The sequence below is a fragment of the Cornus florida genome, unplaced genomic scaffold (assembly GCF_030987335.1).
Source record: "Cornus florida cultivar Cherokee Brave unplaced genomic scaffold, ASM3098733v1 CherokeeBrave_3.0.0_Hap2_Chr01, whole genome shotgun sequence".
In the NCBI taxonomy this organism is placed as follows: domain Eukaryota; kingdom Viridiplantae; phylum Streptophyta; class Magnoliopsida; order Cornales; family Cornaceae; genus Cornus; species Cornus florida.
In genome coordinates, this window is record NW_026775571.1 from 89,924,192 (window position 1) to 89,946,570 (window position 22,379).

The window sequence follows — 22,379 nt, forward strand, 5'->3', positions numbered from 1 at the left end:
CTAGTTAATCTTCTACAAAATAAAACAAACATGAAAATTCACAATGAAGCTAAAATACAGATCAGATATGCAGAATATATAGTATCATATTAAAATCCTCAATTGGGTAACTGCCATCAATTCGGAATTGGACATTCCATTTTCATATAAAAACCATCTATTCAACAGGAAAAGAAAGGAAAATAAATGTATTGAGTAGACTATAAAGAGGAATGAATTATGTTATGGAGGTTACATCTGTCAATTTCTCGAGCTACATGTCAATTTACACCTTTGCTGCATTGCATCGCACGGTAGTATAAAAAATAAAACAATAAGAAAATAAAAAGGAAAAGAACTGAATATCTCATGCTCCAGCAAGATCTGAAACAATAACAGTGCAAAATGTAGCCACCAAATTAAAATTAATAAAGCAGGAAGTTTATCGTTTCGAGTAAAGCAGAACAGACCACATTGTTTAATCCAGAACACCACTTTGCTCCAAAAGAAAACTTGGCAAGTTAACAATAACTTTTAATTAATAACCAATTTCAGTTTTCACAGCAGATAATCATCCATGCTAGTGTCTCTACATAATAAAGAATAAAAAGGCAATCGGTGAATTACATAGAAATGCAAGGAGATAAATTACAATAAATAATCAAAATGTAAGAACAAATAAATTTACAAAGAAGATAGGAAAATTAAATAAATGGCCAAACAGCATCATTCAACACTTACAAGTAAAACAGGCAATAGGAAGCGTGAACTCCCAGAAAAATGAGTTCTTAGGCCCCTAGCAAGATTCCCAATTGCTTGAATGGCTTCAACTGCAACAGCTATATTCACATCTGTAATAAGCTGGGGGAAAGATGAAAAAAAAAATATAAAAAAATACAGAATAGAAAGAAAGAGAGTTAGGAAAAACTACTTGAATATTTAACAATTTTGATGAGCGCAAACAAGAAATGAACAGGAAATGAGATTCAATGGACAGAATGTTCTGAACTTCACACAAACAAAGTATATGCAAGTTCACAAAAACTCGAATAAAATTCAATTCAGCAGTAAAATAATTTAATGTCCATGATTTGCTAATATATTAATTGCTTTAAAAGTGCTACTGAGTCATGCAACAAGGTTAAACTAACCAAAAAAAATATTAATTTACCTTCTTAAGTATTCGGCATATTTCTGTGAAATCTCCAGGAGCTATCCTTTTAGTTGAAGCAAGCCTGGTAAGCTCTGCAACAGCCTCCTTTCGCTCTGACCACTTGGTAGCTTTCTACAATATATTCAAATGTTAAAGACTAAGCAAAACCACAACAAAATTTCCTTTCATAACATTAATATGAGATCAAGTGACAAACAAGAGATCACTAACCACGCCGTCCCAAAAGCCTGACTTCTCCAAAGGAGTCAATATATCAACAGGATCAACGAGCTCATACTCATCAATTTCCTGAGGAACTGACAATCAAGATATCCATCATGTCCAAGTACGACATGTCAATGAAAGGATGCAGTAGTTAATATGCCCAAGCATTCAGCAACATGATTTAAGCAGTCACAAAGCTCATTCTACAGCTCATTCAACCTCTCTGATAAAAATAAAATAAAATAAAATAAAAATAGGGGGAAAAAATCCATAGGGTTGATCAAGTACCATCTGTGCCAGATTCCTCAGAAGGACCAGAGGCCACAACTTCAGACGGAGCTTCTTGTTCCGGTTCCTTATCTTGCTCAGATCTGATAAAATAAACAACAAATATATAAACCTACGAAGAAAATAAGCACTTATGTGCTAACAATATTCTTCCTTTAGTTTTATACTCAATAAGAATAAGAACGTACACCAAAAATGTTCTTTCCTTTGTTTTTAATTTTCTTTCATATTTTGTATGGTCACTTTTCTTACCTATTGTTGCTGAACATAATTATTCCAATCTTCATTTTTCAGGCCAATTTATTTATTTAACCACAATAAATTGGAATAAACATATTCAGCCACAATACGTAAGAAAAGCAATCATACAAAATATGAAAAAAGAAAAAAAAAAAAAGGAGGGAAGGAAAGAAATAGTATTAAACTAAAAACCATGATGGAAGGTTCACCTTATTTTGCGAGATGGCCTAGCCGTCCCAGTGACATTGATAAGCTCTGCCTCTAACTCTTTTTTCTTAAAACATAAAAAAATGAAACAATAAAATTATTCTCAAAATCTAAAAATAGAAGTGACACCAAACAAAGAAACAAATAATTAACATACCATTGTATCACGCATTTTCTCAAACAATATTGATTTCACTGGGTCTTTCCCAATCCAACGACAAAGCTCAAGTGTAAGTCCTTTAGATGAAGCACGAACATTTTGGTCTTGGTGATCAAAAAGTTCAGGAAGCATCTTTAAGATTCTTTTAGGGGGTACAATCTTCGACCCAAATTCACTAATTACAAGCAACAAAAAACATTGGATCCCTCAAATTAGCCAAAAAGAACTGTTATGAAAAAATTCCATCACTTAATACTTATGGGCAAACCTTAACGCTTGAAACATGACATCAATTGCAGGAACAACTGCTTTGGCAACTTTGTTTTTAATTGCTTTCTCCATAGCATCCTGCCATTAAAGCAATCCACATAAGGAACAAAGAAAACAGTCCAATCAAGCGCAACAACTGAGACATCAAAACGAAATGTATTCTAACACTGAAATGTGCAGAGAAACTTTTAAATGAAATATAAAAGACCACTGTAGCAAAGCAGGAATAAGCAGTGTCTTCTGGGCTTCAATCACCTTTCTATAATCTTAAACCAATTTTAGATGGCTGCAAATGCAGGTATAAATTTAGGGCCCGTTTGGCTAATGCTTTTGCTTTGTGTACTGTAGCAAAGCAAAGGCACGAAGCATGTTTGGTAACGTTTGTTGTCATTTGAATAGTACCGAAGCGCTTCCAAAATTTAGGCCAAAATCAAAAGCATAAAAATGATGCTTTTGTTTGCTTCTACTCTGTAGCAAAGCACTATTCAAAAAAAATATCTAAAACAACATTTTTAGCTAGCCATTCAATTTTCCAAACTTGCAACACTTTTTACCAATTATGCTTTCTTATTTTTGCCTCCAAAATCTTGCAACAAATTTACGTTACCAAACAAGCTTCAAAATAGTGTTAAACACACTCTAAAGCAGAAACATTGCTTCTGCTTCGGGTCAAAGCAAAAGCAAAAAGCAGCAGTGATTGCCAAACAGGCCCTTACATAATGGATCCATATAAACCTATAGATAAAGGTTCAGGAACTGAACTAAGAGGTACAGGCCACCAAGTAAAGATACTTAAAGCTCATATAAATAAGAATCATTGCCTAAAGTGGTCCTTTAAGTGGTGCTAGGAGAAGAATTTATAGAGACCTAACATTTGGCATTATTCGCACCAACTGCTGTCAGAATTCTAATGCTCATTCTCATACTTGACAGCCCGAGCTTCTACCACTACACTAGCCAATATAACCCACGCTTGAAGCTTCATTTAAATAAGATATAATTTCCATACAACCATGTTACCCTATTAATAAAAGAAAGCTTTACTTGTGAAAGCAGCAATAAATCTAGAACGTGCAGCAAACAGCGCAAAAATTGATAATCCCACCCCGCAATCAAATTAGTGCAGCGTTGACATGGTATGGCATGGTTTTAAGGGAAACAAACAACAAACTGCAGTGCTGTGTACTCAGAAAAAGGTTAAATACAATATTCCTCAAGATACACTCACTATGTTTTAAGTAGCTAAATCACTAATCCTCAGTTCCACCTTGAAACTTTTAGAGCCACATTTGATAGCACGGGATCATTTCACACTATTGAGGAATTTAAAATATATTATTCAATCGAATAGTTGAGGCCTAAAGAGGGAGGGGGAGAATAATAAGAAAGAGGAAAAGGTAGGAGAGAAGAAATTCTAGTGGCAAGAGGTGAAAGACTATAAGAAAATTATCATAATCTATATTAACTATTTAAGCAAAAACCTCTAGTGGGCCATCTTGATGTTGCTCTTGAAAATCTTATTCCCACTTATACACAACACAGAAAAAATAATAATAATAATTCAATTGCACAATACGTAGGAAAAGATTCTCAATATTTTACCACTGAAGGCAGCATAGAATTCCAAATTCATTTGGAATGGAGCATGGAAGAAGATACAAACCATAAGTCCCAATTAAGGGTTGCATAAATTCTACCTCTTCAATGGAACTAAATGGTCAACACTGAAGATTTTATCTAATGCTTTTGTCCAATTTATGAAGACCAGCTTATGGGAAAGAAAAGCCTTGAAAAAGCTAGAGCCAATCACTTTCCTAGATCAAAGACTTACATTCCAAACAACATTACAAATTTCACACGGTAGCCATCTCCTTTATTCCCCATGACATAATGAAGCCATCTGCAGAACAATTTCATGAGATTCAATTTCATAGTCCTAACGTTCATCGCAAGTAGAAGCTCTGATAAATTTACATTTTAAATCCGCAAAAATCCTAAATGTAGAATCTTGTTCCGAGATAATGACAAATAGTCAAAAACATTCCAGACACTCAATTGTCATCTCAAACGTCACTCCATCAACAAACTCTAGCCAGGGTCAGGGAAAAGGATAAGAAACTTTTATTAAGCAAAGATTAATCTGACATTTGACATTAATCTTTGTTGCACTCTGCCAAACAAATCCATATGATTGCCCCACATTCTATCATCAATTGATGCATCTCTAGATACAGAATAATACATGCAATCATTTATCCTATTTATAATTATTTCACAACATCAAATTCAATTATCTTCATTTCTATAATGATCATTCGATAAACATGTTGCCTCCTACTCAACGTTTCACACCACAAACAAGACCAGCCATATAAAACTTTATAGGCATTCAATCATCGAACCAGACATCAATAGCATTTATCCTCACAATCTCTCTCTCATCAAGAGCAGCCATTTGTACATCTCAACCACAAACTTTACCATTCGCTTCTACATGAATTTCTATAAAATAAAGAAAATTAAAGAAAAAATCTATCCATACAAGAAACTCACACACCCGCATGCCCCTTTGGGTACTTGAACCCTCGACCTTCTACTTTAAAAGGTAAGGAAGTGCTACTAAGCTAAATTATTTTCTGATATTAAAACCCATTAAGTTTTAGAACCTGATCTATGTAGTTCATAACTACTTGAGAAATAATGTCTGCTTTCAGCATTTCCCTTTTAATAGAGAGGAAAGTTAGATATGCAATTCGAAAACCCACAATAAAGGAATTAAGAAAAATAGTCTACCAACTTTGTATATTGTTTAAGAAGTATCAATCATATCGTTGAATGCATAAATCTTGGAGAAATAAAAATAAAAATAAAAAAATGACACTAAAAAAAGCATATTTCTCACATCTTCCCTGTTAAAGCTGAATCATGTGGCACCACCTAAAGAGCATTATAAATTTCCTGAGATTCTAAAAAAGGCCCAAAGCAGAATTTAATTTCAGCCAAGTAAACAAGCTACAGGTTCTAATATTAAAACTGAATGGGGAAAAACAATAAAGTAATAATGAAGTTTGTATTGCTTCAAGTGATTTAATAACAATTCACTGATGTTGTATATGAGTAGTAAGAAACTCTGAGTCTGATACTAAATAAAGCTAGAATGACCCAACACAGCTAGAACTGATGAAGCTGATACAATTTTTCTACATGTTCTAGAAGAAGTCAATATTCCGCTAAATAATCTAGTTGGTATGACATTAGAAGAATCCAACACAGGTAGAAACGATGAAGCTGATACAATTTTGTCTACAGGTACTATAATAAGTCAATTTCTCCTTTATAAATTTAGTTGATAGGCAATCATAATGTCATCACGAAATGCAGTGCTACACTCCACTTAAACCAAAAGAGGAGAGAAACTCAGACATACCAGGAATGCGTCAACAGCCTCTAACTCTACCCAAAGCATAAACACCATCTGAGACTTCTCCACTGTCTTTGGACGACCAGTGAGGCACTTAGCCACAATTGCATCACATACTTCCTTCGCGTACCTATAGGAATAGGTAATCAAATTCCAAATTCAAAATGATATACATATACAAAATGTGGACCCCAAAGCATGCAACAGGAAGAAGAAAAAAAAAAAAAAAAAAACAAATTAATCACTATACCAAAAGATGCAATACCTTCCTGCATCAGCATCGGCAGCTCTCAAGTACGCAATTATCGCATCGAGAGCCTTCTCTTGCACAGGAGCATTCGAATCCGAAACAGCCTTCTTGAAATACGGCCCTGATCAACAACCAAAAAAGAGAGATCAACATGCACAATCCCTAACATAGCACCAGACATTACACACACTCAACACAGATCCACCGAACATATATCACAAAAAACTACCAAATCAGATCCGTGCCACAGAAACGAAACCCTAACTCACCAAATTCGCGAATGCGATGATCTTTCGGATCCGTGATGGAATCGCAGACGGCGGCGAGGTCAATGTTCGCATCATTCCTCACCTTCCAGTTCTTGTGCGTCAATCGATCCTCCCATGGCAGTTTCTTCGCCTCCTTCAACAACTTCTCATCTTCCGTCGACATTGCACCCTATATATATATAAAATAAAAAAAAAATCTATATCTATATATCTATCGATCTCTATAACTTACTCTTACATATAGATAGAGAAAATGTAGAGAGAGAGCGTCCTCTTTTACAGTTTTTATTCGCTTTTCTCTGCCGAGTGCCGGCGAGATGGAGGAACGGAGAGAGAAAGAGAGAACAAATGACAAAATGAGGGTAGAGAGAGAGAGTGCGTACAATATCTTTATCTTTCCTCTTCAAAACAGAGGAGAGAGAGAGAGTGAGGGTCGGGGTATTTTGAGTTGTACGCTTTTGATGATTACGAAAGCCACTCTCGATTTAAAAGCGTCAGGGCACGATCCAATGGTTATACTATGTGGGTCCCACTGATTGACGTGTCATCTGCGCGTGCGTTTATGGCGCGTGGGTGGGTTTGTTGGATCTATTTTGGTTGAGCGATGTAATTTGTAGGGTCTGAGAGGGGCCCAAATGAGAGAAGTGCCGAAGAGCGCAGGTCAGTGCGCTTGTAAATAAATGCAAGTTTTATTCTTAAAAAAATGTGGTTAATGTTAGAGTGGAGTAATCTGACACAACCAATTGCACGATAGTAAACTATAGAAACAGTTGTTAGTCTTTTCGATCGAACGGAATTTAGGGTCCGATATCAAAATGCTATGATCTAACGGGTGTAGGAAGATCTCTAGAAAGACTTACTATAGAACCGTTGCTGAAACATGTGTATTTTTCTCTTAATCGTTACTTTGCCGGCAGGTTTAGTGGTGGGATGATTAAAACGGCTATTTTGTGGACTGTTTATCTACTAGTCTGTTTTACCAAAAAAATGTGTATTTGGGCTGTGTGTAACAAACACGTGGCACGTATAGGGGTATTACTGTCAATATACTTTGATTTTGAAAATTACTATGGTTACCATAGTTACTAAAATACCCCTTGCCTGCACGTCGCTCGATGTGACGCTGTATATGGTTTGAATAATCTGGCTCTGTTTATTACCTGATTTTATTTCCCCTCCTATTCTAATTTCAAATGTTTCAAAATTGAGGTGTTTGGGGTTCTATATTTTTTTTATATTAAACAAATATAATAAGATAAAATCACGTGTAAATAAAAAATACTCCGGTACTTTTATAATCCATGCATAATATGTTTAATTTATAAATAAATAACTAAAAAAATAATGTATAAATAAAAGTATTTTATAATCCATGCATAATATGTTTAATTTGGGCATATAAAATACAAATATCTAAAAGGACAAACAAAATATATATGTGTATATATATATATATATATATAAAGTTACAAAATAGTAAAACAGGGGAAGTAGAAAAATATGGGTTATACTCTATATCTTTTTTAACGTATGGATGTAAATTTTCAAAAATAAGGGTTTAAACATTTCAAATTGAAATGATATATTAACTTGAAGTTTTACTTTTTAATGTAATTTTTTTTGGTAAGTAAATTTTTTTTACTTATTTTAATTTAAACTATTATAAGCGTTGTTTCAAATTTTGGGGGGACTAATATTTTATTTTTTATTTTTTTGTAAATCAATCATTTAGTAATTTAATTTTAACCATTTTAAAATCCTAATAAAGGGGATTTCAAAATTTTGAACAATTTTATAAAGAAAAATACTTACTCGAGTAAGTTATTTATTGATTACTGTGGTTTAATTACAAATACACATATATAGTCTACAATTATAAAATATATTCGCCCCTAAACAAAACCAAACGGTCTCATAAATAATAAAATTCAAACCATGTTATGCTTCATTTGGTTGAAGGAATGGAAAAATTGATGGAATAAATAGGGGGAGAGATGGATGAGATATGCCCAAGGAAGGGAGAGTGTCTATCCCATTTTATGTTTGGTTGAATGGAATGAAGAGTAAAAATGATGAATGGAGTGATACCAATACACCTTTTTATATAAAATTATAAAAGGTAAGTATTTATTTTAAAAAATTTAAAAGGTTTAAATTGTAAATTATAAATTTGTAGATAGTTATGTCTTATTTCTCTCCTCTCTTCTCCAACCAAACATATCATAAATGTTCTATTTGGTTCATTTGGACAATGGCCTACTCAAAGGTGGTGAGTAGGTTGTCCATATTGAAAGTTCACGTGATCCAATCACAAATGTACACATAGTTTAGATTACAAAATTAGAATAATGATAAATAAGGATAATAATTTTAAAAATAAATAAAATCAGTCAACCCCTCTAATTTTTTTACTTATCACTTTCTTGGTTTTGCAATCATAGACTATATGTGTGCATTGTGATTGGATCACATGAGTGATCAATATGAATGACTTATTCATCGATGAGTAGACAAGTATTGTCTTTCTGAAACTGTGACTTTTATTTTCTTATTATGATAACTTTCTTTTCTTTTTTTCTTTTTTTTTATCAATCGAAATTGAAGAAGTGATATTGTACTTAAAAATTATGTCATTAACTATTCCGACCAGTTCAATTCAGTAATATTAGATCCCAATAAGAATCGAACTGCAATGAATAAGTTTTTTTATTAACTGGAACCAAACTGCTTAATCATATAAACGAATCAAATCATGCAATTCTGTTTCTGTGTGGTCCAGTTTATCAATTCTAATGATTTTTCGGGCACCCTAGTTATGACTATACCTCTATTGTCAAGTATGATTGTTACATTTTTGTTAGTTAGCTATCTTGTTTACATCTAGTGATCACTGTACATGTTGAGCTAACCATCCTCTAATTCAACTGAACTAAGTTTCTTATCATCGATATTGATTTAATCAATTGACTTATTTCAGAGTTTGAGTGATGTCTAAATTAAGTATTCAAACTCATATATGGTTAATATTTGTCAAATTCATTAGTCATTTTATATTTTTAAACTTAAAATTTATTCTCGAACCCTGTCAAGGCCACCTCGAGTATTTTCACGATAATTGGCCAACCTATGTGGACACAACGGACAGGATGAGAGACTGCATGTGGTTGATGACAATATCAAATATATGTTAATGCTTGGACGCACATAAATATTCTAACTCAACTTATTTAGACTCATAAACATTCCTAAACACTCACAAGGCTATGTGTGGCCCAAAATTTCCTTACTAAACTTATTTAGAAACTCATGACCAAATCTAAATTGATGGTTGGACAGACCAAATTTGAGTTTTTTTTTTTTTTACACCAAAATCCCTGTTAACATTTTTTACAACTAATGGAAACTTTTTACATTATATATAAGTAAAATTTTCTGAACTGCAGGGCCAAACAAGCAGTTAGTTTGGTTGTACTTAGATTCATGAAGGGAGAGATTGTGGTCAAATCAAAATGATTAAAAATTAATTGTCCTGTAATAGTATGGCAATATAATAAACAGCAAAGGTAAACTCAGGAAGAAAGATCCATGAATGAAAATAAAATGGGAAATAAAGAATAGAGATAAGCCACCCCTCATTTTCAGCAGCACACAAAGTGGACAGGCTACATTTAACATCAGAGATACTTGGTGCCATGATACAACAGTAAGTTAACAACGCAGCCCAGTTCCAGTGCTAGTTTCTCATTTCTTGCTGAAGCAGCTCTTACTTTTTAGGTACTCTTGCTTCAGAGCTATGAACTTTGCTGTCAGTTCATCGTAGTCCGGTAGCTTAGGATGCACATGGCTGGTAGATGAGGTGGTTCTGCTGTTCAAATGCTGCAATTGACACAAGGGCGTTCGTGTAATGCTGTCAGTAGCTGCGTTGTTATGCCTTTCATGTGGCAATGCCTTGGCCAGTAAATAAGGTGCCTGTGCTGCCACCTTAATGTCAGGAGTAGACACACTCGAGCACGATCCTTGAGAAGATGCATAGTTGGATAGATGATCCTGTCTTTCTGCTTCTCCTCCCAATTTCTTGCTCTGCTTATTAGCACTGTCATTCTGAATTGCCATGGTACTGAAATCAGCAGAACTTTTCTGATATCTTGTTTTGGTTGGCTTCCGAAGTGGGAAGTTCCAATCTGTTATCCATTCTTGTTCATGTTTTGGAGCTAAAAAACCTCCTGAAGTATACTTTCCTCCTCTCTGCATCCAAGAAGGACTTTCCCAATCATCTATAACTTCATTAGTACGAAAATAGCACGGATGCTCCAAGCAGCAATCAGAGCCCATATCATAGCTAAACCAGCAGCTGCAGCAAGATCCCCTCCGACTATATTTACATTTACTTTCTCGGGGAGATGATTGCTTCTCATGGAATGTGAATGGGGAACGCCAGTCTTCTTGAGTTGGTGTCTTCCTTCTATACTTATTCCGGTGATGAAGTTGATGACTGATAAATTTTTGTCCTGGTGGACGGGATTCAGCATAGTAGAGTTCACACTCAATGTCCTTCATGTTTGCTATAGGTGACATGTAAGAATGGTGCATTTTGGTATCATTGCAATTAGATCTCCTCTTCAAACTCTTCACATCAGACTTCATTCTCTTTCTGAATTTCCCCATACATGATAGATTAGCACTATGAACCCTGTTGCTGTTGATTAGTGGGAGGATGGCATAATTAAAAATAAATATTCTTTGGTCCTTGCCGTTAGAGTCGAGTAGTGCTTTAGACTGAAACTCCTCCACCTCATCAAAATATAAGTTTTTACTGTGAAGTTGGATCGGAAATTCAAAGGAGTTTTCATTTTTCGTGTTTTCACCTTCTCCACCAAAGGGATCATAGAAAGCTTGTTTGAGCTGCAATTTTCGACAACATTACGTCCTAATGACTTGTTGGAAACCAGTCCAGGTTGCAAGAAACTTTTAACTAGACCATGATTATCTGCTATAATTTCCCTTCTATGTATTGGACCAGTGTTGAGGGGTTGTACATTATATACAGTAGGACATAAGATGAGAGATCTATTACCTGGGCTATCGTTGCAGTATGAAACTTGTGCCTGAGCTCCTCTATTACCACTAAAATTTACTAATATATTCCCCTCGAGAGTATGACCTTCCCATTGATGATCACTTTTTCCATACAACTGCAGTTGCAAGGTACAAACATTCAAACTAAATGACATAAAAATTAAACATCAGAGACATGTTATGAATTCGAAGGTTGAAATAACGAATAGTATTTGTGACAAACTTACCTGCTGGGACTGTGGTTTGAACCAGCTATTACACCCCGGTTGCTCCAGCTGAAGGTTGTAATCCCGAACTATTTCACCTATCAATCTTAGTTTAATCTCATCCGGAACTGATTTTATGCAGAGTTTATCTCTTATCTGAAACAAGAACAAAATGTTCCTCAGTATGAACTATGAAGACAGATTAAAAATCATAGAAAACAAAAACTGCTTGGGATAATTTTTAAGAAAGTCTCGGAGCTGAAAACCTGACTATTCACAAGGTTTCCGGGGGATAATTCAACAGCAGCCTTTGCATATTTTTGGCCATAACGATCTTCAAATAGCTTCCAAAGTGTTTGTAGTTCAGGCAGATCCCCAAACCTTGCAGCAGCAAATATCAGACTTGAAACGGCTTCATTAATATCATTTGGACAGTCCCTGAAAGAAAAATGACAATATATATCATCATAGTGAAAACCTGCAAGTGCACGAAAAAACTAATGATCCGGTTGAATAATGTGTGCATTTTTTGTTTAAATGTTTAACTAGAAAAGGGAGAACCGGCCCAAGTTTAAGTGAAATGATTCGAGTGTCAGGGGAAGATAGACTTGAGCTTGTAAATTACTCTTGCAGTAGTGGAAGTTCGGGATATAATGATACCATATACTAGTAAAAAATGTGTTGGATATGAGCAAAACTAGGTCATCGCAAAGCACGGTTCTCTAGAAAAAGAGGGGATTAAAGATTAAAAGCAGGCATTGAGGTATGCATCTGATGATCCAATTACATGTTAAGATCATAACTGACTTTAACTTTTGGAGAATTATATGAATGGAGTCATACTTGTGTCTGCGGATATAGGGAAGGCGGATGCTGATGAATTCACAGAAGTGGTCTAACAGATCATATGAAGCTGCTATGCTTTGGTCCCTAAAGAGCTGTTCAACCTGAATAATAGACATAATTAATTTTTTGCACATTGCATAGTAATTTCTGAAATTATAGTAGAAATGACTAGGCATATTCAAGCCTTATGGTGACGCCAGTCACTAGCTAGGGTAAAATTACATGCGATCGATATTATACACTCTTGATAAATGCGTTTACAAGCAACAACCAGTCTATCAACACTAAGTGGAATAACATTACAATTTTTCTGTGTGACACTTGTGCTCATTCACAACATGAGCATAAGGATAAAAAAAGACGTGCATCCAGTGAAATTTAATTCATTCTATATCGAAAACCATTAATCTAATTCTCTCTTTCATATCAATTTCAGTACATTGAAATTAAGTATTACCACTGCCAAATTGCAATATATGTTTCTGTGATTTGAAGCTTTCAAATCTACAGAGGAACGTATCATGTCTGCCAAAATAGAAAGGAAACAATTATTATTATATCATATCTGATTCCTTGTGTCTATGTACACTTGCATTTGTTCAGAAGCTTAGCTTTTTTAGGTCATCTTGTTTAGGTACAGTATAATAGTCAAAGCTTAAAAGTTAAACCAATAACAGCTACTTAATACCCAATATATATATATATATATATATATATATATATATTGAAAAAAAGAAAAGAAAAAAAAGAAGTATATGGGAAGAGAGAGAGAACTAGAACAAATGCAAGAACTAATTTGACAGTTTTTTGTTGCAAAATTCCAGTTTTAGCTTTCTCCTTTCCCTGTTTTCTCGGTAACTAAAGAGAACATGAATTAAACTATGGGTACTTCAATTTTCAGCCATCTTTTTGTCTTCAGGTATTCTTAACTGTTAATTAAACTCTGCCCAAAAATACCCAACAACACATCTATGTAATGCACATGCAATTAAAATAGAATAGAACCTAATAAAAGTACAAAAATGTGCCTGAATTAGTAAATTAGCTAAAAACAAGACCAAGAACATGAAATCAGTTTAGGTTTCTCTGCATGTAATGTCCTGCAAAACCTACATATCAGACTAAAATTTGGGAGTTTTTTTTTTAACATGGAACCCTTCCAACCACCGGCCCTTTGGAAGCTGACCTCTCTTATGCAACCATCCATATCATTTAAAACCATGTATTTTTGTGCCTAGTGAGAATCAAACTCAGGATGTCCAAGTTTACGGCTTGCCCTTAAGACCCTGGGCCAGCTGTGCGTGTCAAAATTACTAGTTGAATTCAGGCCTGACATGACAATCATTATGAAGTAGCAGACAAATAACTGTACAAAGCATGAAACTGCAATGGGATTTTTTTAAAGGGATTATAGCAGCAACTTTTAAAAATTAACTGTATGTACCTGAGCAAAAGCACTCTCATACTGGTCATTCTCGAGGAGCTCAGAAATGTTGTCGCGTAAACGCCTCACGATAGAAGATCTCTTGTTTTTAAGGAGCTTCAGACGGCTCTGAACATGCTTTAGCACTTTCTTGCTGCAGAGAACACGTGTAAAAATGTAACCAAATAGATACTAAATTCATGTTCTGTATGAAAAATAAATGCATAATTTTGCTTCAATTACCATGTGGAAGTTTTTCTCCATAGTACACAAGTAAAAATGTAACCAAATTTTTTCTAAAATTCATGTTTTGTATGTAAAATAAATGCATGGTCTTGCTTCAGTTACCGTTTGGAAGCCTTTTTCAATAGTACACAAGCAAAAATGTGACCAAATATATATAAATTCATGATTTTTATGCAAAATAAAATGCATGGTTTTGCTTCAATTATCATTTGGAAGCATTTTTCCATATTACACAAGCAAAAATATAACCAAATATATATTAAATTCATGTTTTGTATGTAAAATAAAATACATGGTTTTGGTTCAATTACCATTTGGAAGCTTTTCTCCATCCAAACAGGAAGTCAAACATGTTGAATGCTCATGTGAGAGAGAGGAGAAAGAGAGCTGGTTAGCCCATGTTGATCCTATTCTGATGTTCCTTAGCTTTGAATTTGAGATTAAGGTATAGGTGAAAGCTACATATAGCTTGTGAGTGAGTGTGGTTATATTTATACACATATAATATGTATAGATATACATACATACATACATATATATATATATATGGGTAAGTATGTATATATATATATATATATATATATATAAATATAAGGGGTAGTGAGAGACGGTTTTCTACCATGAACTCCACTTTCTGAGGGGACAAAACCATCACCTTTCAAGCGGTTAGGTCTTCTTTTTGGCGCGCTAGAGAGAGAGGAAAATGGGGATCTAAATGGTCCTACAATTAGAGTGGGACAATCTCCCAGTTGTCATAGTTAATTAAAAAATTGAAAAAAGAAACATATACTAAAAAAATTTCTGTCAAAAAAAAAAAAAAAAAAAAGAGTGACGGCGGTTTAGTTATAGTGTCGTGTAAATTAAATGATTAAATTCTCAGCCTAAAAAAACTAAAGTCAAAAAAGAAATAAAAGATGAAGTTTGATATGTAACAAATTTTTTATGGGTTTTCGAACTGTTAATTGTATAGATTTAATATTTTTGTTTGCAATTGTGAATGGTAAATTCTTGCTATTGTCTGTTAATTGAGTAAACCATTTCGTTATGGAAAATGATATTTCAATGAAGTATTTGTCCGACTACTTTGGTAGAAACTACGTGCCTGTTCAGTTAGGTCACTTCTATCTCTTTTTCGCTCATCTGTTCTCTCTCCTTTCTTTATTTTTCTCATTCTATTTCTCTCTCTAATATCTCTTTGAAATTTTTTTATAGACTGTGAAGAACAATATAATCAAACAAATAAATACACATATTTACCTTCCAAAAAAATAATTACACATACAATACAATATATATGAATACGATATATGATATGGAGTTGCAACCATACTTTAAAAATCAAAAGTTCTTTCTCTATTTTTTTTTTTTTTTCCCGGTAATTAAAAGTTCTTTCTCTTTTCAAGTTAAGATGGTAAGAAATATTGTTTGAAGAAACGAAACCAAGAGGGAGAGATCTGATAACTATCGGAAGAGAATAACTTAGCCTAGAACTTGACAGACTGCTATTATTGTTTTACCTTTTATTTTCTTTCCTTTTTTTTAATTGTTAAAGTTGTTTACCTAAACTACCATGTGTATTCTGCCAAACTAATCTGCCAAAATCATCCGCCCATCTATCACTAGCCTTTTGTTATTATAGGATACAAATTGAGCCCATCCAACCTCTCACAAAGACACAAACTTCCTTACAAATCATGTGGTCTCGAAAAAAAATAATAATAATAACTTCGTCTAAGCCAATTACAAACTATTTTGAAATTGTATGATCACAATTAATTACAATTATTATGCATAAAAAATAAATAAAATTGACAAATTTGATTGTAAGACAATTAATAATTGACTGATTGCTTGATTCCCAACTATCTAATAATTTATTAGATTGAGAGAATCCAGAGTCAAAATTCCTACTCTATAACCACTCCATTGGAAATTCGTATATGCTATTTGACAGCATCTAAAGTTGAATTGACAAAATTTGAATATTTATAATGTGTATATCCAATGACCTGTTGGTAGAATATCCAAATTTTCGAACAAGTGTGTTCATATTTGAGTCCCCCTTCCATAGTTTGCCAAAGAAAATAAAAATAATGTGTAAATTCGTACATTTCCTAGAAATGGTTAAGCCTCTACTTTTAGATGGGCCTCAACGAATGTGGGCTTTTGGATTCATAAATTATATGGTATAGAGTCATTATGCTCGCTAAAATGTATATATATATATATATATGATGTTTTAGAGTGGGAAGGGGGATGGATGACCCTAACTCTTGACACTCACAACCACACCACACCGTGAGGCTCGCCCCTGGCTACAAGGCACATCCCACATTTTCAAAATTAAATGACTAAAGGTGCTAGCTTGATTCATTCGGTTTTGCAGGATCAAAGAGACTCTCTCACTGTGCTTTAGTGAGGCTTTTTGGGTGAGTTCATCAGATGCACACTACATGTTTGTTATTATGTCCATAAGAAACGGATCTACTATTTTTAATTGATTGAACTCAGTGTTGCTTGCATTCGTTTTTGCTCTCATTTGCTCACAATAATTGTTGTCCTTGCTTTTAAATGTATTTATACATTCCTTTGCATGATAAGTTTGTGCCATGTTTCTCTATAATTATAGTGCGCATTTAGTTCTTTTAAGAGCAATCCCTCACTGAGACAGTTCAGATGGGCCACGTAGCTTAAGGTGGGTTTCATCTGAATTCATGGTGGGTGATTACTCTTGGAAGAACTGCACTGGCAAAGCTATAAGTACAACGAAACTTGAATACTTGAAAGAATATTCTAAAAAGAAAAGGGTGAGTACCTTATGGCATTTAAAAGTTATTAGGTCGCTAATAGTGCATCTAGTTCAATGTAAATCTATTTAAGAGTGGCGAGTGAGGCACGAGTTCAAGTCTCAGAGCAGTCACTTTGAGAAGTACCAAAGGTTAGGTCTATCTCAAGGACCCCGCCATGACGGGACCAGAACTGGGTAATGCCCTTTTTATTCCGTAAAGACATAACACGTTTGAGATTACTTTGATTGCATGAAAGTTGAAAAATGATGGAAGGTTTCTGGCTTTCTGCTTAAGGTCTCAATGCAGACTGATATTAATGAATGGAAACTAGTAAACATCAAGTTGGATAATAAGAGAGTAAAAACATTCGGTAAGTCATAACAATTATGATCTATTCATACGAAAGGATAGGATTCATGATGCTATTAGGATTCTCATCGGATAAAATGGTAAGAAACTTCTGCTTCAATTGAAGTAACAGGTAGTGATTATGAAAAGAGTAGGCATACCATCAGCAAAATAAATGACTCAAAACATTTGTTTCCATTTGATTCATGAAGAAACATGAAATTGGTGACAAGATAAGCTCTATAAAGGGGCATATAGGTCATTTCACTATGAAATTATTGCTCTAGATAGAGTAGTGGCAAAATATACTCATGTAGCCAACTCCCAGTAGTTGGAGAAAAGTTTTGTTGAGTTCAATTTAAGTATTCGATGTTGTTTCTAAGAGATTGATCCTTCGTTGTTTATTCTTCTTTTGGAGGTTTATTAGGAAAAAGCAAAAAGAAAAACTAGGGGCAAAACTGCAAAAAGCAGTTAGAATAAAAGAGCATTGACAAAAAGATTTTCATTTTACAAGTCCAGCGATAATGAGAAAGAAATAAGATACTGAAGTATAATATATTTAATTAAAAACGTCTAATGAAGTAAGAGAAATATAAAATTCTACACAGAAGTCTGAATAGGTAACATTTTCAGTAATGAGAATACAAAATATGGAGAAACTACAAATCAATCACTTGTATAAAACATTAAGGCATGTTTCTGAAGCGGAGTAGTAAGCTAGAGTTTAGCTTATGTTCCCAGCAGTCTCAGCAATGGTGCTATTTTAACAATATTATGTCCTAGTATATGAAAAATAATGACTCGAAAGAAGCATCTTCAATGCCCGACATGGACAAGTCATGCTTCAATGTGATTAAATGTCTCAAATCTCTTAAATATATGGATTTTCTATATTTTATATATATATATATATATATATATATATATATATATATATATATTCTCTTTCCCAAAATTTTTAAAAAATATGTTTTACTAGTGATGAGGATCAATTTCTATTTCTTGAGCCAGTTCTCTCGTCAGCTTGTCAGCACGATCATCATGTCCACCAGCAAATGTATAGACCCGGAATGCAAACTGAAAAGCCTTCCAAAGCATTTTAATAGACCCCCTTTTTCGCTCCTCAGCTTTAGATCCTTTTTCAGAATTTTCTTTTGCCTTCGCATCTCTTCTCTCCTGAATCAAAAGCCAAGAATATTTCCACCATGCAGGTTAGCTAGTTTGCCAAGATATTAATGAACTGTTGAACTCAAATGCGACATCAACAACATATTCTAAATCAAATTACCTTAAGTGCCAACTCCATGCAGCTTGAAGAAACATCCACCATCAATTCTTTGATCTTTATAAGGATACTGAAGTCGAAAATGATCTTGTGACTTTGGAATTTCTTAGATTCTTCATCCTTAGTTCTTTCCAGAGCATCCAGTTCTCCTTTGATCTATGTGCAATTGTTCTTTGTTAGTGATGAAAATGTTTATATTCTTAGATAGCATTATGATGAAGTTTTTGATTGCATGGGAACCCAAAGTTCACCTTATTGAAGTAAGGCTCAAGCTTGTCAAGGAGTTGGCCCAAGGGAGACTCCACCTTCCAGTTCTGTAGATTATTGACCATCACATCTAACTTGGAGTATAGTGCAGCTGCCATCCTTAGTGCTTCCAACTTCTTTCCCGGAAAACCTTCAAACCTTGCCAGCACCTGCCCATTGAAGAAATGTGTATGAAGTCAAAGAATGGTCACTAAAGATGATGGTACTAGTAGAAAATGAACAAACTAATATTGTTGGACCTGAGATTCATCAGTTAGTTTCTCAAGATGGGATTCCATGTGTTTATGGAACTTAAGGAGCTCAGCCATGTCTGTCGTTTGGAAAGAGCTAATGGCAGTTTTCACCTCCATGATTGATTTTGCATGATTTTTTACATCCTCTTCAATTTGTTGAAAATGTTTGGATCTGAGATACAAAAAGGAAACATATAAAAAAGGAAAACATTCTTAGGGAAATATACCCAACAGGTAAATTTTTCCGGTTTGAGGTTTTGTGAAAGGCACACCTCTTTGTCATCTCTGCTAGGGCATCAGCCATTCCCTGTTTTCCACTAGGTGAGGACCCAATTTTACTCTTTCTCCCACCTTGGTCTGATTTACCATTTAGACTAGATCCTTCCACCTTCCCCTTGAGAAGTCGATACAAATTACCCATCTGGGATGATCTCTTCAATTTAGTAGCTGCTTTCTTTGGACGTAGGGATTTAGCACCACCAAGAGCAGGAGGTGGCGGGGGAGCCCCCCCCTTTGTCAATGGCATAGGTGGTGGTGGTGATGGCACTGTTCCATTTGAAGGGATTGGTGGTGGCGGTGGCGGTGGTAGTGGGGTTGCTATGTTTGCTGATGTCATAGGTTGCGGCGGCGGTGGAGGCGGTAGTGGGGTTGCTATATTTCCCGATGTCATGGGCGGTGGAGGTGGTGGAGGCAGTAGTGGGGTTGCTATATTTCCTGATGTCATGGGCGGCGGAGGTGGTGGAGGCGGTAGTGTGGTTGCTATATTTCCTGATGTCACGGGCTGCGGTGGTGGTGGAGGCGGTAGTGGGGTTGCTATATTTCCTGACGTCATGGGCGGTGGAGGTGGCGGTAGTGGGGATGCTATATTTCTTGATGTCATGGGCTGTGGGAGCAGTGATGACGATGGCATAGTTGAGTTTCCTAGTGTTAGATGTGGTGGTGGCAGCGAAGGCAGCATTGTTGTATTTGCTGATGCCATGAGGGGCGGTGGTGATAGGGATGCTGATCCTGATGCTGCATTTGGCAATTTGGGTGGTGATGAGGGCGCGGGGGGCAAAGATGGTACAGTGAGTGCCAGCATTGATAGTGGTGGTGGTGATGGTGGTGATATTGCTGCATTTGGTGACAACGCGAGTGGCGGAGGTAGTGGCAGTGACAGTGACGGTAATGCTACTGCATTTGGTAGCATAAGTGATGGTGCTGATGCTACTTTTTTGAGCAACACGGGTGGTGATGTTCGTGGCAGTGGCACCTCCGCTGCTACTGCATTTGGTTGCAACTTGGTTTGTGATGGTGGTGATACTACTGCACTTGGTGACAACGCGAGTGGCGGAGGTGGTGGCCGTGACGGTAATACTACTGCATTTGGTATCATAAGTGGTGGTGCTGATGCTACCCTATTGAGCAACATGGGTGGTGATGTTCGTGGCAGTGGCACCTCCGCTGCTACTGCATTTGGTTGCAACTTGGGGTGTGATGGTGGTGATACTGCTGTATTTGGTGACAACGCGAGTAGCAGAGGTGGTGGCGATGACAGTAATGCTACTGCATTTCGTATCATAAGTGGTGGTGCTGATGCTACTCTTTTGTGCAACATGGGTGGTGATGTTCGTGGCAGTGGCATCTCCGCTGCTACTGCTTTTGGCTGGAACTTGGGGTGTGATGGCACTGGTAACAACACATCCGTGGCTCCACTTGCTAAGCTCACGGGAGCTGCTGTATTATTTGAGTTGCCAATCCAATTTCTTTCTTCGTTGCTAGTTATTTCGTCAAAATTAGTCATTGAATTCTTTGGTATATCCTGTGTCATTTTGCAATCCTTGCTGACCTCAAAAGTACCTGCAGCTGTCACTTCAGAATCATTCTTTGCTTCTTTTTCCAACTTCAATTCCTCGTATGTCTTGTTCATCTGCTTCAGGGTGTTGTAATCTATATGGGGGAACATGTGGAACGAGAGGCGCTTTACATCAATGGGATTCAACTTTCCAACAGCTTGAACTCTGAGAGGCAAAAGAGATGAGGAATAAGAAGAAATCTTTCCGGAGTCTCCAACTTTAGCAGAAGAATTTATCATCATTGGAAGGACTGAAGTTGGGGTGTCTGGAGAACAACATAAGGGGGTTTTGTAGTCTGAATAGGATTCTGATAAAGGGCTTTCGGATCCACTGGCTTCGGGATTGCAATCTTTCATCTGTTCATCTTCATCCATCATGTCAAACAGCCTTTCTCTTGCCACCTTAATTATCTCATCAAGTATTGCCGATGCTAGTTGAATTTCAACATGAAAGAATATTATCAACTCAATATCATCCAGGAGCCGCGAAAAATATAAAAGTAGCTTTTTAATATCTAATATAGTTAATCCAATTAATCTTTCTTATCATATAATTCATCTTAAAGTTATACAACTTATACTTAATGAAAAAGGAGGAAAAATATGTAAGAAATAAGAAGGGAAAAAAAAAACACAATGAAGATAAAAGTTAAAAGAGGGATATGGAAAATTTTACAAATTCCAGAGAAAAAAAAAACATGAATGAGAAGCTGAGAGAGAGAGAAAAAAAAAAGAGGTAAGATAAAGATAAAAATCTTTTGGCCCTTATTAAATCTCTATTGGTCAGTGTCTAATAATAGATACAAATAATAAAAAAAATTGGGACATTTTTATTGGGCAAGAAGGAAATAAAATTTTTAAGAAGGTTATAATATAAACACATAAATTTTTTTTGAAAGTTATAATATAAGGAAATAAAAATTTTTAGACCTTCCTATTTGGCTAGAGTCTATGATAGGAAGGAAATAAAAACTTTAGGAAGGATATAATATAAAAAAATAATTTTTTTTTGAGGTATTCCTATTGGCCGGGGCCTAAGGCGACGGCCTAAGTCGCCTAATGATCGAGCCGGCCCTGATATCATCTCAAGTTAGAAAAAAATTGTCAACTGCATTTTGGAGTAAGAAAGAAAACATACCTAGTTGGTCCAAATCATTGTTTGACATCTTATCATATGAATCATAATTGCATTTGGCCATCCACTCATTGTTATTCGTCCACACATCTCCAATTGATTTCAAAGCAGTGCAAAAGGAGGATAGTGCCTGTGTTTGAACATGTCAGGACAATTAGCTTACACACTAACAATGTTAATTATTTGTGTACGTACTGATTTGATATTTATAAACCTGATGTGTAGATGT

At 35.3% G+C, this 22,379-nt stretch overlaps 2 protein-coding genes across 2 annotated transcripts in view; both read right to left on the reverse strand.

Annotated features, from left to right (window-relative positions):
• Positions 1–6,853, reverse strand: part of LOC132306081 (protein MOR1-like) — a 30,622-nt gene extending 23,769 nt beyond the window's left edge. Inside the window, exons 1-11 of the mRNA XM_059803297.1 lie at positions 6,743–6,853; positions 6,463–6,631; positions 6,209–6,314; positions 5,950–6,073; positions 2,521–2,600; positions 2,250–2,427; positions 2,095–2,159; positions 1,646–1,728; positions 1,364–1,449; positions 1,151–1,264; positions 721–840 (exon numbers count right to left, since the gene is read on the reverse strand). Of these exons, the coding sequence (XP_059659280.1) occupies positions 721–840; positions 1,151–1,264; positions 1,364–1,449; positions 1,646–1,728; positions 2,095–2,159; positions 2,250–2,427; positions 2,521–2,600; positions 5,950–6,073; positions 6,209–6,314; positions 6,463–6,625 (1,119 nt within the window). The 5' untranslated portion in view covers positions 6,626–6,631; positions 6,743–6,853. The remainder of the gene's footprint in view (positions 1–720; positions 841–1,150; positions 1,265–1,363; positions 1,450–1,645; positions 1,729–2,094; positions 2,160–2,249; positions 2,428–2,520; positions 2,601–5,949; positions 6,074–6,208; positions 6,315–6,462; positions 6,632–6,742) is intronic.
• Positions 6,854–18,280: 11,427 nt separating this feature from the next.
• Positions 18,281–22,379, reverse strand: LOC132306098 (formin-like protein 5). Its single transcript, XM_059803330.1, has 6 exons — positions 22,154–22,379; positions 19,454–21,446; positions 19,188–19,353; positions 18,933–19,097; positions 18,685–18,837; positions 18,281–18,572 (listed from the first exon to the last, which is right to left on the reverse strand). Exons 1-6 carry the CDS (start codon positions 22,212–22,214, stop codon positions 18,372–18,374), a joined length of 2,739 nt encoding a protein of 912 aa, XP_059659313.1. The 5' UTR covers positions 22,215–22,379; the 3' UTR covers positions 18,281–18,371.